Source organism: Lathyrus oleraceus, chromosome 4 (assembly GCF_024323335.1).
Source record: "Lathyrus oleraceus cultivar Zhongwan6 chromosome 4, CAAS_Psat_ZW6_1.0, whole genome shotgun sequence".
In the NCBI taxonomy this organism is placed as follows: Eukaryota; Viridiplantae; Streptophyta; class Magnoliopsida; order Fabales; family Fabaceae; genus Lathyrus; species Lathyrus oleraceus.
Genome location: NC_066582.1, coordinates 453,815,445 through 453,828,412, shown reverse-complemented (window position 1 = coordinate 453,828,412; position 12,968 = coordinate 453,815,445). Strand labels below are relative to the sequence as shown.

The window sequence follows — 12,968 nt, the reverse complement described above, 5'->3', positions numbered from 1 at the left end:
ATGGATGTCAATCTTCATCACTAGAAAAATGAGATAACTAATGTTCGTCATTACATAGCTAACAATTGGACTTTTCATGTGCGTCATACATTAAGGGATGATAATGTGTGTGTTAATTATCTAGATAAGCTTGATGCAAAATCTAACAATATTTTTGCAATTGTAATGGAAGATGCTACTACGATTACCTACTCCCGAAACTGGTTTTTGTTTTGCTCATTTTGTTTCTTTTTATTTAGTTTCTCATGTAACCAAAAATTCAAATAATTTGGTCCCCATCACACATTTTTGCCTTAAAAAGATGATATGTCTTTTTAATGACATATAATTTATATATTTTGTATTTTTAAATTTTCCAAAAAAAAATTATAATACTTTTTTCACGTTTCACAAGCGTCCCATCATCTATAAATAAATAAAAAATATGAATTTTAAAGTTAATATATGAAAGATAATTAAAACTGACTTTAAAATTAAAAGACTAATCTTGTGAATAAAGTAAAATAGAGACTACTATAGTTAAATCTGATTTTTTATTTGTTTTTAAAATTAAATGTAATATTAATTATTAATTTGTCAATAATATTTTTAGTTATTTATTTTACAATAATAAAATAAATTAAATATAATATTTAATAACTGAAAGTCTTATAGTGTGTGTTTTAGGTGAGGTAAATGATAACTTTTTAATACATTAAGGTATTTGTTTTTCAATAGTTAGATCAATAATTAGATCAATCTAACGGCTTAAATTGTTGCAGTAGAAAGTGCAATAGAAACCATGGAAGTTATCCATGTTGAATAGTACGGGGCAATATAGTCAATATACATATAACAGAAAAAAGCACGCGAAATTTTGTAACGAACATTTGGAAACTTTCTTCTAACAGCTTCCTCTTCTTCCTTTCGTGGTTAGATCTTCTCTCTCAGATTTGAAAAGCTCTGTGTGAGCGAGTTGACTCAGTGCTGTTAATACAATGGAGAATCTGATACAGTTGGTGAACAAAATACAGAGAGCTTGCACTGCACTCGGCGATCACGGCGAGGAGAGCGCTTTGCCTACTCTCTGGGATGCTCTTCCTTCCATCGCAGTCGTTGGAGGACAGGTCCCTCTCTTTCTCTCTCCATCTCTAAAAGCCTTTACGATCTAGAATGAATTATTATTGTTATATTGTTAAATGAATCAATACTTGTTCATAATTCTAATTCAGTGATTGTTAGTTTAATACAATGTTTTGATTTCAAATTTTCAATGTTTCTATTTTAGAATTGAAATTGAAAATGCATGCAATGTAATCTTCTATATTATTCTTCGATTAAAACTGTATTTATTCACAAATCATAACAATGTAATGCTTCTAGGTTTTCAAATAGATTTATCCGTTAATTTCGATTTTGCAGAGTTCTGGAAAATCTTCAGTGTTGGAGAGTATTGTTGGAAAGGATTTTTTACCCCGTGGATCTGGTAATTTAGTTTGTTAATATATGTGTATATGAATAAGTGTGTGTGTGTACTTGGTCATGTATTGTACACCTTTGTGGTTTGCTTTTTGTCTTTCTCACTCTCCTACCATGATATGAGTTTCGGAAAATTTAAACGCTTTTTTGTATGCAGGGATTGTTACTCGGCGTCCTCTTGTTTTGCAGCTTCACAAGATTGATGAAGGGAGAGAATATGCTGAATTTATGCATGCTCCAAGGAAGAGATTCACTGATTTTGGTATTCTCTAACATAAAAGATTGCCTTTCACCCGCAACTATCAAGTTACTTCATACATATTTTGTCAAAACAAATGTTGCCTACTTGTGATTAACGATTAAGATAGAAACATGCTCCTGGATAGAATATTATGGCGAAAGTTGATCTATGTAGTAGGATAAGACTTGGTTGTTGTTGTATTCTTTACTGCTCTGCTGTTTTTCCGGTAGTTACTAATTCTGCCTGTTCTGTAGCTACTGTTAGGCAGGAGATCGCTGATGAGACTGATAGAGAAACAGGTCGCTCGAAGGGTATTTCATCCGTTCCCATCCATCTGAGTATCTATTCCCCTCATGGTGAGCTATATACATTAGCAGTTACATATTTTTAAGTTGGTGAGAACTCATAACATGCATAATTAAATTATTTTTAAGTTTGAACTCTTCAATCGATTGGTCCTTTACTGTTGTTGTTATATATGTTTATCAATCACTGTTTTCTTGCAGAATGTAAAATATACAATAACAATTATGTTCTATCATAACATTTCATCATGAATATAAACCCTTTGTATCTTTGTTACTGTTAGACCCAATTTATTGATCAATTTTATTTTTCCATCAAATAAGTTAAATATCAATGAGTGCTATTATCACTCCTTTTTATAACTAGTGTTGAATAAAAGGTGCTATAAAGAAATAAGTGTTATTATTTGAGTATCAACTTCATTCATTGAATTTGTTTTTTGGCAGTTGTCAATTTGACACTGGTTGATCTTCCTGGACTAACTAAAATCGCAGTTGGTGAGTTTTCATTCTAAGATTGTCACTTTTCTCTGTCAGTTAAGTTTTCGAGCATCACTGCATTTTAAATATGGGGATTAATGGCATAATTTTGCCTGGATATTACAGAGGGTCAACCAGATAGCATTGTGCAAGATATTGAAAATATGGTCCGGGCCTTTATCGAAAAGGTAATGATTCTATATAAAACTAAATGATTTCTGATGAATATGCAAACATTTATTTGTTATGAGGTGAAAAATGCTTAAGGAAATAATAAAATATTTTATTAGAAGTTCAGTTTAATGCTCATGAAACTTCATATTCAATTTAAGCCATTCATGATCATGTCAATGAAAGTAATACCGTAATGTATCACTTATTGCAGCCGAATTGCATCATTTTGGCAATATCTCCGGCTAATCAAGATCTTGCTACCTCAGATGCAATTAAGATTTCCCGTGAAGTAGATCCTAAAGGTAAGAATAAGATATTGAACAAAATCTTGTTGATGAAGTAATTGTTGGAGGAATGTGTTATTTGAAGTTAGCTGTTTTAAATAATTTCATAAAATAGCTAAAGGTGATATACTATTAAAGATGTCTCTTGTGATGGGAAACTTGGATCATATTCGTACAAAATATCATGTATAAGTTTGCTTGATAATATAATTATTGGCATTAGAAGAGGTAAATTTAGCTTGGTTGACACCTAACTATGTGACTAGATTCTATGTAGTTATAGTTCAAAAATATATATTGTATAGAAGTACATGCTTACATTTTTTGGCATGGTTTGGGTGGGGGGTTCTAGAAAATACAAGCTGACAACTTAAAGTATCATTACAAGAAATTAATTGGATAATAAGATTACTATGTGACTGAAGATCACTTTGTGAAAATTGTTGGATTTTGTTTTCAGGGGATAGGACGTTTGGAGTTTTGACAAAGATTGATCTTATGGATAAGGGTACTGATGCATCGGAAGTAAGTACTTTTTCCTCTCTCAATACAAAAAAGTGTTGGCCACCATGCTGAAAGGCTTACTTACCTCAAGAATTTGTTTCCTCTTTAGATGGTGTCCTTTGAAAAAACTCTTTGCATAAGAGTGATTTTGTAGATTCTAATATGTGTAGTAGGTATTCATATAATCGCAGGTTAAGGCGTATCTGCGTGTTTGACCGACACTCACCAGACGACACCTGCCAGACACTTCAGACAGACTCTCCAAAATGATTATGTTTTCTTTTCTTTGACTCGCCTAAAACACTCTTAGGACACTTTTTCAGATACAACCATAGTGAGAACAACACAATTAACTGTTTTCAAAAAATGAGAAACAAAAAAAAACTTTTAAAAGTAATATAATTGTTTTTCAGTTTGGCTGTTGAAAAGTTTTGGCATATGCACATCCTTATTATGTCTGATCTTCATCTTCCTTTCTCAGTTTTCTTTTGCAGTCTCCTATTTATATAATAGTTTTTGTTTTCTGGCTTGATGGTAATCGTATTGCTCAGTTTAGATCTTTATATATAATGTTCATATCTAATTTTATGTAATTATAGATGATCTCATTCGATTTTATTTGCTTTCAGCCTCCTATGTTTTTGTAATTAGTACTGTGAGCATGTCTGTCTCGTATCCAGTGTCTATGTCTGATTCTTACTTCATAGAGTATAACAATTAGGTATTCCGTATAAACTAAAATATCAGTATCCAAGTAGATTACAATTAATATTGCAGAGAGTTTTCAAATAGGCAACATCGTTTTGGTGATTGAAAAAACTTTTTCCCTTATGTTGGATACTTTGATATCTAAACACTGGAATAGAATATGGAACGTGGAATATATGGGGATGAAATATCTTGCACTTGCTTAGTGACACTGTTATGTTTTGCCTTTACATGTCTCTAGTCTCTACAGTTCAGATGAAACTTCAGAATCACATAAACTTTGATTTCAGATTTCCTAATTTGGCTTATTTTACTTATCTAAACTTAAATCACCCCGGGTCAAATCAGTCATGTTCATAAACCGGCTTCCTCTTATTGCTTCCTAATTGCCTGTTTTCTTTTCTAGATCCTTGAAGGGAAATCATATAAGCTAAATTTTCCTTGGATTGGTGTTGTTAATCGCTCCCAAGCTGATATTAACAAAAATGTTGATATGATTGCTGCTCGGCGTAGAGAGAATGAGTATTTTGCTACTACCCCGGAATATAAACATCTAGCCCCTAGAATGGGCTCTGTGCATCTAGGAAAGGTTCTATCTAAGGTATGGTAATGTGCGTTATAAAGTAATACTTGAAACTCAATTGAAATTTCTTGAGGAACAAGTTATGGTTTCTAAAATTTCTGAGTTGTATATTTTCCTATTTTTATATTTTATAAAGTATAAGTATAAATTTTCAGCATTTGGAAACTGTCATCAAATCTCGGATCCCAGGCCTTCAAGCACTTATAAACAAGACTATTATTGAATTGGAGACAGAAATGAACCGGATTGGAAAACCTATTGCTGCTGATACTGGAGTAAGCCACTTCCTCTCCCCTCCTCTTTCTCCTTTTTGCATTTAGAAATGAATGAAGAAATTATGTTCTTTATCCATTTGTAGGGGAAGTTGTACATGATAATGGAAATATGTCGGAATTTTGATCAGACTTTTAAAGATCGTCTGGACGGCATGTATATTCCTTTCCCCCTGTTATTTAGTCTACATAATTAATTAATGTGTAATTCTTTTATAGTAGCATCTTCAATTTAACTTTGGAAATTATTGTTTATCCACAGACGGTCTGGTGGTGAGAAAATCTATCAAGTTTTTGATAATCAATTTCCAGCAGCTCTAAAGAGACTGCAGTTTGACAAACATCTATCAATGGACAATGTAAGAAAACTAATAACTGAAGCGGACGGGTATCAACCTCATCTTATCGCTCCTGAGCAAGGATATCGCCGTCTTATTGAATCTTGCTTAGTATCTATTAGGGGGCCTGCTGAAGCAGCTGTTGACGCGGTACATATTTATACAAAAAAAAAGTAATAATAGTATACTTTTTCTACAAGCAATGTTTTAAATAAAAGTCAAAGTTAGAGTTCTGTTGTGGCTCAACCTTTGATATAGAGGAAAATAACAATCCAATATAGTTGATGTGCCATATTTACTGTTGCACTGTGGTCATGGACACATCAGAAACTTTGATGCCGAGGCAACAAGTTGGGGTGCAGACTCTCTTTTAAAATCTTGGTTGTGATTGTGAATTGCAATTTGGAACATATTCTTTTAAAGAAACTATAGTGAGGAAATTCTGATTGGCTTATTCATCCTTGCTTTCTTTTTTTACTTTAGAAGCTAAAAAAAACTGATTGTCATTGGCATTTAGGTTTAAGGAAAATTTACATTCTGCTCCTGTGTTCAGTTATTCACCTAATACATTACTTTTCTAATGTTTCAGGTTCATGGAATTTTGAAGGATTTGATTCACAAGTCTATGAGTGAGACAATGGCAAGTAGAGCATATTGATTATTTTATCTTTTGTCTACACAATTCTCAACATGTTTAAGCCTGCAGATGATTTAAACTAACATAGCATAAGACTGAAGTTGGTATATATATATATATTTTCTAGTGTCTTAATGGTAGCAGTTTTCTGTTAATTGTAGGAATTAAAGCAGTACCCGACCTTGAAAGTAGAACTCGGAAACGCAGCTGTTGAATCATTGGAGAGGATGAGAGATGAAAGTAAGAAAGCAACACTGTTGTTGGTAGACATGGAATATGGTTATTTGACAGTTGAATTTTTTCGCAAACTTCCCCAAGACGCAGAGAAGGGTGGAAATCCAACTCACTCACTTTTCGACAGATATAACGATGCTTATCTTCGTCGAATTGGTAAGCAACAGGAATTCAAAAACTAAATCGATGTTTTGCTCCAAGTATTAGAAGCATCTTTGTCCCTATATTTCTTACTGAGACTCCTTTGTCTGTAACAGCTACCACAGTCTTGTCATATGTGAACATGGTATGTAGTACTCTGAGGCATACTATCCCCAAGTCCATAGTTTATTGTCAAGTGCGTGAAGCTAAGCGCAGCTTACTAGATCATTTCTTTACAGATTTAGGGAAAAAGGAGGTAGACTTTTTCTTACTTGTTTGTTTCCTTGATGATTAATATACATGCATGATACATGATAAAAATGTACATGTATGTTTTTGCAGGGGAAACAACTAGCTTCATTGCTGAATGAGGATCCGGCAGTGATGCAGCGTCGAACCTCACTTGCAAAGAGGCTTGAGTTATACAGAAGTGCACAATCAGAAATCGAAGCAGTTGCATGGGATAAGTAGAAGAATGCCACCAATTCTAGTTCTGAGGATTTGGTTTATTAATGTTTTCTGGGGTGGGGATTTTTTGACAGAGATCGGTGAAATCATTTTCACTGCCCCCATGACAGTTTTAAGCTTTTGTTGGGATGGTTATTTTTTGCACATGTGATCAATTGTACCTAACTTATTACTATCTCATTAATTAATAACGCACCATTCATCTATGTTCATTTTGTTTAGTAAAAAGCAAAAAGAAAAATTACTTTAACGAATTGATTAAATGGGCGTAGTAAACACGCGGAATCGTTGATTTTTTCTATTACGTGAACTGTACGAACTGGTTAAATACGAAAAATTACAAATGGAGGTGCGGGGAATCGAACCCCGTGCCTCTCGCATGCGAAGCGAGCGCTCTACCATATGAGCTACACCCCCTTGATGTTAACTTTAGATTATTAGTGATTAAATACTTATTCATAATCAAGGCTCGTCTACTTTCGTTGATTAATTATTTTATTATCATAATATCAATATCGTAGTGGTCAGTAAGTAGACTCTTTTAAGTAAAGAATTGCACGAGGTTACTTTAGCTCTCTCCATAAGTTTTAGATTCACTCTCAAGATAATTAAGTAAATAAAACACCACCCTTTCTATATTTTCCAAAGCTGCCAAAATTCTTTATATTTCAAATTTATGCTCTTTTTTATTTTTAAAAAACTAAAACCAATAGGATTTAGTGCTTTACATTAGGGCCTAGCATATTATTTCAAACAGAATTTTATTCATTTCGATAATATTCATATTATTTTTGATAAAATTTTAGTAAAAATGCGTATGAAAAATATGGTAGAACAAATAACATATTTGATAGAAATAAAAAAAATCTGAAAGTGTATGTTAAAAGTACGTATGCATTTATACTTTTTTAAAAAAATAAAATCGATGTGTGGAAAAACTTATCGATTTTGTAAAAAACACCATATTGTATCAGATTTTTTGCACAATCTTAAGAAATCCAATAGTGTAAATCATCGATTTTTAAAAAAACATCATGTATTTACCGAACTTTTTAGATGAATTGCAAAATATCCGGTAGTATAATTTCAACGGTTGAGATTTACCGACAATTTTGTATGGATGTGATTGTACTGACATTTGTGTGTGGTCCAGAATGAGTCCAAACTTGTATAGATAGGATCATGTGTTGTAAAAAAAAATCTTAAAATGCCTCACTATTCGTTTATGGCATGTGTGTACTTCAATGACGTGAAACGTCTAGTTGATTTTGGACTCTTGAAGGACAGAACATGTCTCGCTCTTCTGATAACCAAATGGAATTATATGTTGCCTTTCATCGAAATTAGAAAGGTGGGTAAGATCGAGTTTCTTGCACCATGGGTTGATATTGATGGAAGCGTGAAATGTGACCATATTGAGCTGAAGATTGAAGGTTATGTGGAGAACATATCACTGTAAACTAACAAAGAGACATATCGAGTTTGATGCAACAATTTCTAAATCTGTCGACGACATAATCAAGATGTTGAAACGTCTAGAATCATCTGGTACGGTAATGTCTAGGTTTTTCTTATTTATTATTGTTAAGTTATGTAATTTCTGGTGTTAAATTAAGTTAATTGTAACGTGTTAAGTAATGTTCATCTTGCAATAACGATAGGTCTCCCACGAGCTATGTGTGTCGCATGCGGTGCCAAAGTATAAACTTCACCATCTGGATTTACCAAACCCATGAGGTTATCCATAATGACTGCTATCATTGATAAGTGCCAATTTATGGTGAATTTGTACATAAAAACTTGACACTTATTAACTTGTTTCATAAGATTCTAGTAGCAAAACCTCAACTTTGATGTAAATATCTAACTTTAATAGTTTATCGTGTAAATAGTGTGAAGTTTGCTTAATTGCAACCCTTTTTGTAGGTATGCTTGCATGGAAGGAGCTTTCGTCATAAAAAGGTATAAAATTGGCTGAACGTGTATTTTTGGGAGAAAAACACATCAACAAGACTGTGCTAAGCGCGCTTAAAGCATGATTTCCAGGGAGCTCCGCACTGAGCGCCATTGGGTTTAGTGCCATCTGCGTTGAGCGTCATTTGGCCGTGTTGAGCGCCGTTTATGGTGATTCATCTTGTTTTGGCTTGTAATTGCGTTGAGCGCACATTTGAGGCTGAGCGCGGATGGTTTTAGCAGTACAATATTAATAGCTTTTCAGTTCATAATTTTATGACATTCCATTATATTAGAGAGAGAAATACATCACCAAAGAGAGAAAACTCATAATCAAGTCAAATTGGAGTTGGATACACAATAATCTTCGATTAATCAACGTTGATGCATATTCATCTCTTCTATTTTCTTTTGAGCAAGCTACCATGAAAATGTGTAGCTAAATCTCATGTGTCAAGATTGAATGTAATTAACCGTAACCATATGTATTTCTTCTAATAATTGTTTTGTGAACAGATTATGAATCAATATTGATGTTATCTTTGTTTTCATATTAAATTTATGGGTTTGAATCATTATTGAGAAACGTCTTTCAAATCTTGACCTAAGATTATCATCTATCCAATACCAAAGTCTAGAAATGGAGTTGGGGTTTGATATTCACTTTTATCAAGTCTTAATGTTATCATATTGCTTAATAGGTAGAGAGATCATCAAATAAGTAATACGGTAAAACTCACATCATCGGTTAGACATAAACGGTGTTGAAGAGTGATACATGATAATATATATGATTAACTATGTTCACATAATATATTAGTTGAATACATATGAAAAAGGTTAATGAAACCCAATCTTGACATGTTTTCTCTACTTGTTAGTTTCGTAACATTTATTGTTGTTTTAGCTTGTTACCAATCGTGACTTTCCGCAATCAAAACTCTTGTGAACATTTCCTTAAAATCGTAATAACTGTTGAATGGAAGTGATATCGCACTAATCCCTATGGAGACGATACAAAATACTTACCCCTTCAAAAGTGCTTTTTATCAAAATGGCGCCGTTGTCGGAGATTGGCGTATAGATATTACAAGCATAGCAATAATTTCTATTATTTAAGTAATTTTGCACTTCTATAAATTGTATACTGTTATATTTGTTATTCCCCATGTTTGTTCACTTGTGTTAGATTTCAGAACTATGTGTATGCGAGGAAGTACACCGAGAGTTCAACTTCTTTTTTATCTTGAAATAGAAAGAACAACTTGTAGAAACAACAGAAGAGCCAGAAAGCGAAAGCAGCTAGCCAAACAAAGGAACCAATAGGAAGGAACTTCTACTTCTTCAACAACTCCAAAAATCGAAGAAGTCATAGTTGAACCAGAAGTTGTTCGTGAAGGAGAAGGGCGATCCAAAACGCAGCGAAATTTAAAATTTCTCCTATGGTGATCCTTATGAATGGACATGATCAGTGATAGAATTGTTACCTCTTATGGCGATTGTAACCTTTGATGCAGATCTACGGAGCGATCACGAACGTTGAGCGATGACAACGCCTCTACTCAGTTCACACGAACGGATTCCTTCAATCTCAGTGCTAGCTGCTACGAATGAAGGCGTTGAGTGAGAGAGAGAAACGAAATTACAACTGCACAAATGCTTCTACACAAGGGTTCTATTTATAGAACCACTTGTGTGGGATGCAAGCTAAAAAGCCCACTCAAGTGTATGTGGCCCATATCTTATAATATGCCAAAATCACTTAAGTGTGTGGTACCTTACCATATTTCGTATTCTACTTAAGTACACCGTACCTTACGATGTTCTACAATTCATTTAAGGGCATCGTACATTAAGATATTCCTTAGTTACTTTATCTCTCATCAATCCGTCCTTTTGTGTGTGACCCTGTAGGTTTTCGCGGCATTGGCAATTATATTAAATCACGTATTTAACATAATAAACAGTGAGCGGTATCTAGCAACACATCACTGCTACCCAAGACACAAAAATGTCATGTGATCTGACAAATCCTTTTGTGATAATACTTATATGTACAATTACCCTTTTGCCCTTATGTCTATATTGAACACAAGGCATAGACCGTGTCATCCTTGTCCAGTTCAATATTGGGCCCATAGACATTTATCCTATTACGCAGGATGGGCAAATTCCATCTAGGTCACTCATGTCCCTTAGCATGCTTCGTGGAGTACCCATCAACTGTCTTTATGGTCATCCAGTTACGGATAATGTTTGATCAACAATAAGGCACTCGACTCTACATCTAGGGTCCATAGTGGTTTCAGGTCGAAGGGTGGTATACACCATTATCACCATGAGAATAACTTATGACACTTTGCATAACATTCTATATAGCATTCTCATAGCGGGTCAATCCAGTATAAATATTACTCTTAATATTCATACCTATGTTTAAGACTTGATAACTCCTTATCCATGATCCATGAGATGTGATCATCAGTCTATATACATAATATTCTTAATGCTTTAATGTTATCCCACTTCACAATAAAGCTCGACTATGGATACTTTAAGAATAGTGTCCTTATGTTTAATGTGATCTCATGATTAAGTCACGCTTGATACATTAAACGGACTATCTATTCTAGGGACTTTATTAGATAAACATAATAAAGAAAAAGCCCTTTATTATTAATAAATAATTCGATACAAGTACCAAAAGTATTGACCTCTAGGGCTTACACCAACAATCTTCCACTAGCACTAGAGCCAATCAGGCATACCCCTAATGCCCATAAATCTAGTATGGTTATCATGCTTCTGTTGCGCAAGAGGCTTTGTCAGTGGGTCAGCAATATTGTCAAGTGTAGGTACTCTGCATATTTTCATATCTCCTCTATCTATTATCTCTCGAATGAGGAGATAACGCCTAAGTATGTGTTTGGATCGTTGGTGAGATCTAAGCTCCTTAGCTTATGCGATGGCACCATTGTTATCACAATAGAGACCAATGGGATCCACAATGCTATGAACTATGCCAAGTTCACTAATAAACTTTTTGATCCAAACAGCTTCCTTTGCTACACTTGAGGCAACAATATACTCGGCCTCGGTTGTAGAATCAGCAACTGTGTCTTGCTTTGAACTTTTCCAGCTCACAGCGTCACCGTTTAAGCAAAACACATAACCAGATTGCGATCTAAAGTCATCCTTATCTGTCTGGAAACTAGCATCGGTGTATCCAATTACAGCCAGCTCTTTCTGACCTCCATATATCAAGAATGAGTCCTTAGTCCTTCTCAAATACTTAAGGATATTCTTGACAGCTACCCAATGAGCATCACCAGGATCAGATTGGTACCTACTCGTTGCACTTAAAGCATACGAGACATCTGGTCGAGTACATAAGATGGTATACATGATAGATCCTATTGCAGATGCATATGGAATCTTATTCATGTGATCCCTTTCTTCCTTAGTTAAAGGGGATTGTGTTTTTGATAGACATAGGCCATGTTGCATAGGTATGAATCCTTTCTTGGAATCATGCATATTAAAGCGTCTCAGCACTTTGTCTATGTACGTACTCTGACTTAGGCCAAACAGTTTTTGTGATATATCTCTATAGATTCTGATTCCTAATATATAGGCTGTTTCACCTAGGTCCTTCATAGAAAAGCATTTCCCCAACCAAGACTTTACTTGTTGCAGGGTAGGGACATCGTTTCCAATGAGTAATATGTCATCTACATATAATACCAGGAAAACGGTCATGCTCCCACTAACCTTCTTGTAGACACAAGGCTCATCTTCGTTCTTGATGAATCCATATTGTTTTACCGTTTCATCAAAACGAAGATTCCAGCTTCTGGAAGCTTGCTTCTGGAAGCTTGCTTCAATCCATAGATTGATCTTTGTAACTTACATATCTTTTGGGCTTCTTCTGGTATGTCAAACCCTTCAGGTTGTGTCATGTACACATCCTTAAGAAGATTCCCATTAAGGAAAGCAGTTTTGACATCCATCTGCCATATTTCATAATCATGATATGCAACGATAGCAAGTAAAATCTGAACAGATTTAAGCATTGCAACTAGTGAAAAGGTTTCATCATAGTCAACCCCATGAATTTGTTTATATCCTTTTGCAACCAGTCTTGCCTTATAGGTATGTACCTTACCATCCATGTCAGTCTTCCTTTTG

General features: G+C 34.2%; 1 protein-coding gene and 1 non-coding gene across 2 annotated transcripts; one reads left to right on the top strand and one right to left on the bottom strand.

Moving 5' to 3' along the window:
- The first annotated feature begins 849 nt into the window (after window positions 1-849).
- Window positions 850-7,039, top strand: LOC127135652 (phragmoplastin DRP1B). Its single transcript, XM_051062309.1, has 16 exons — window positions 850-1,106; window positions 1,402-1,465; window positions 1,616-1,720; window positions 1,954-2,055; window positions 2,452-2,502; window positions 2,611-2,672; window positions 2,870-2,960; window positions 3,403-3,467; window positions 4,561-4,755; window positions 4,893-5,012; window positions 5,096-5,166; window positions 5,272-5,497; window positions 5,937-5,987; window positions 6,146-6,374; window positions 6,476-6,615; window positions 6,702-7,039. The coding sequence occupies exons 1-16, from the start codon at window positions 978-980 to the stop codon at window positions 6,828-6,830; spliced, it is 1,830 nt and encodes a 609-aa protein (XP_050918266.1). The 5' UTR covers window positions 850-977; the 3' UTR covers window positions 6,831-7,039.
- Window positions 7,040-7,171: 132 nt separating this feature from the next.
- Window positions 7,172-7,244, bottom strand: TRNAA-CGC (transfer RNA alanine (anticodon CGC)). Its single transcript has one exon. It is a non-coding gene; the product is annotated as a tRNA-Ala (tRNA).
- Window positions 7,245-12,968: the final 5,724 nt, after the last annotated feature.

Excerpts from the sequence above, each read along its gene's own strand:
- LOC127135652 (XM_051062309.1), top strand. The coding sequence starts at position 978 with ATGGAGAATCTGATACAGTTGGTGAACAAAATACAGAGAGCTTGCACT. Across the intron at positions 1,107-1,401 it reads TCGCAGTCGTTGGAGGACAG|AGTTCTGGAAAATCTTCAGT; the intron begins GTCCCTCTCTTT and ends TCGATTTTGCAG. Across the intron at positions 5,167-5,271 it reads AAAGATCGTCTGGACGGCAT|ACGGTCTGGTGGTGAGAAAA; the intron begins GTATATTCCTTT and ends GTTTATCCACAG.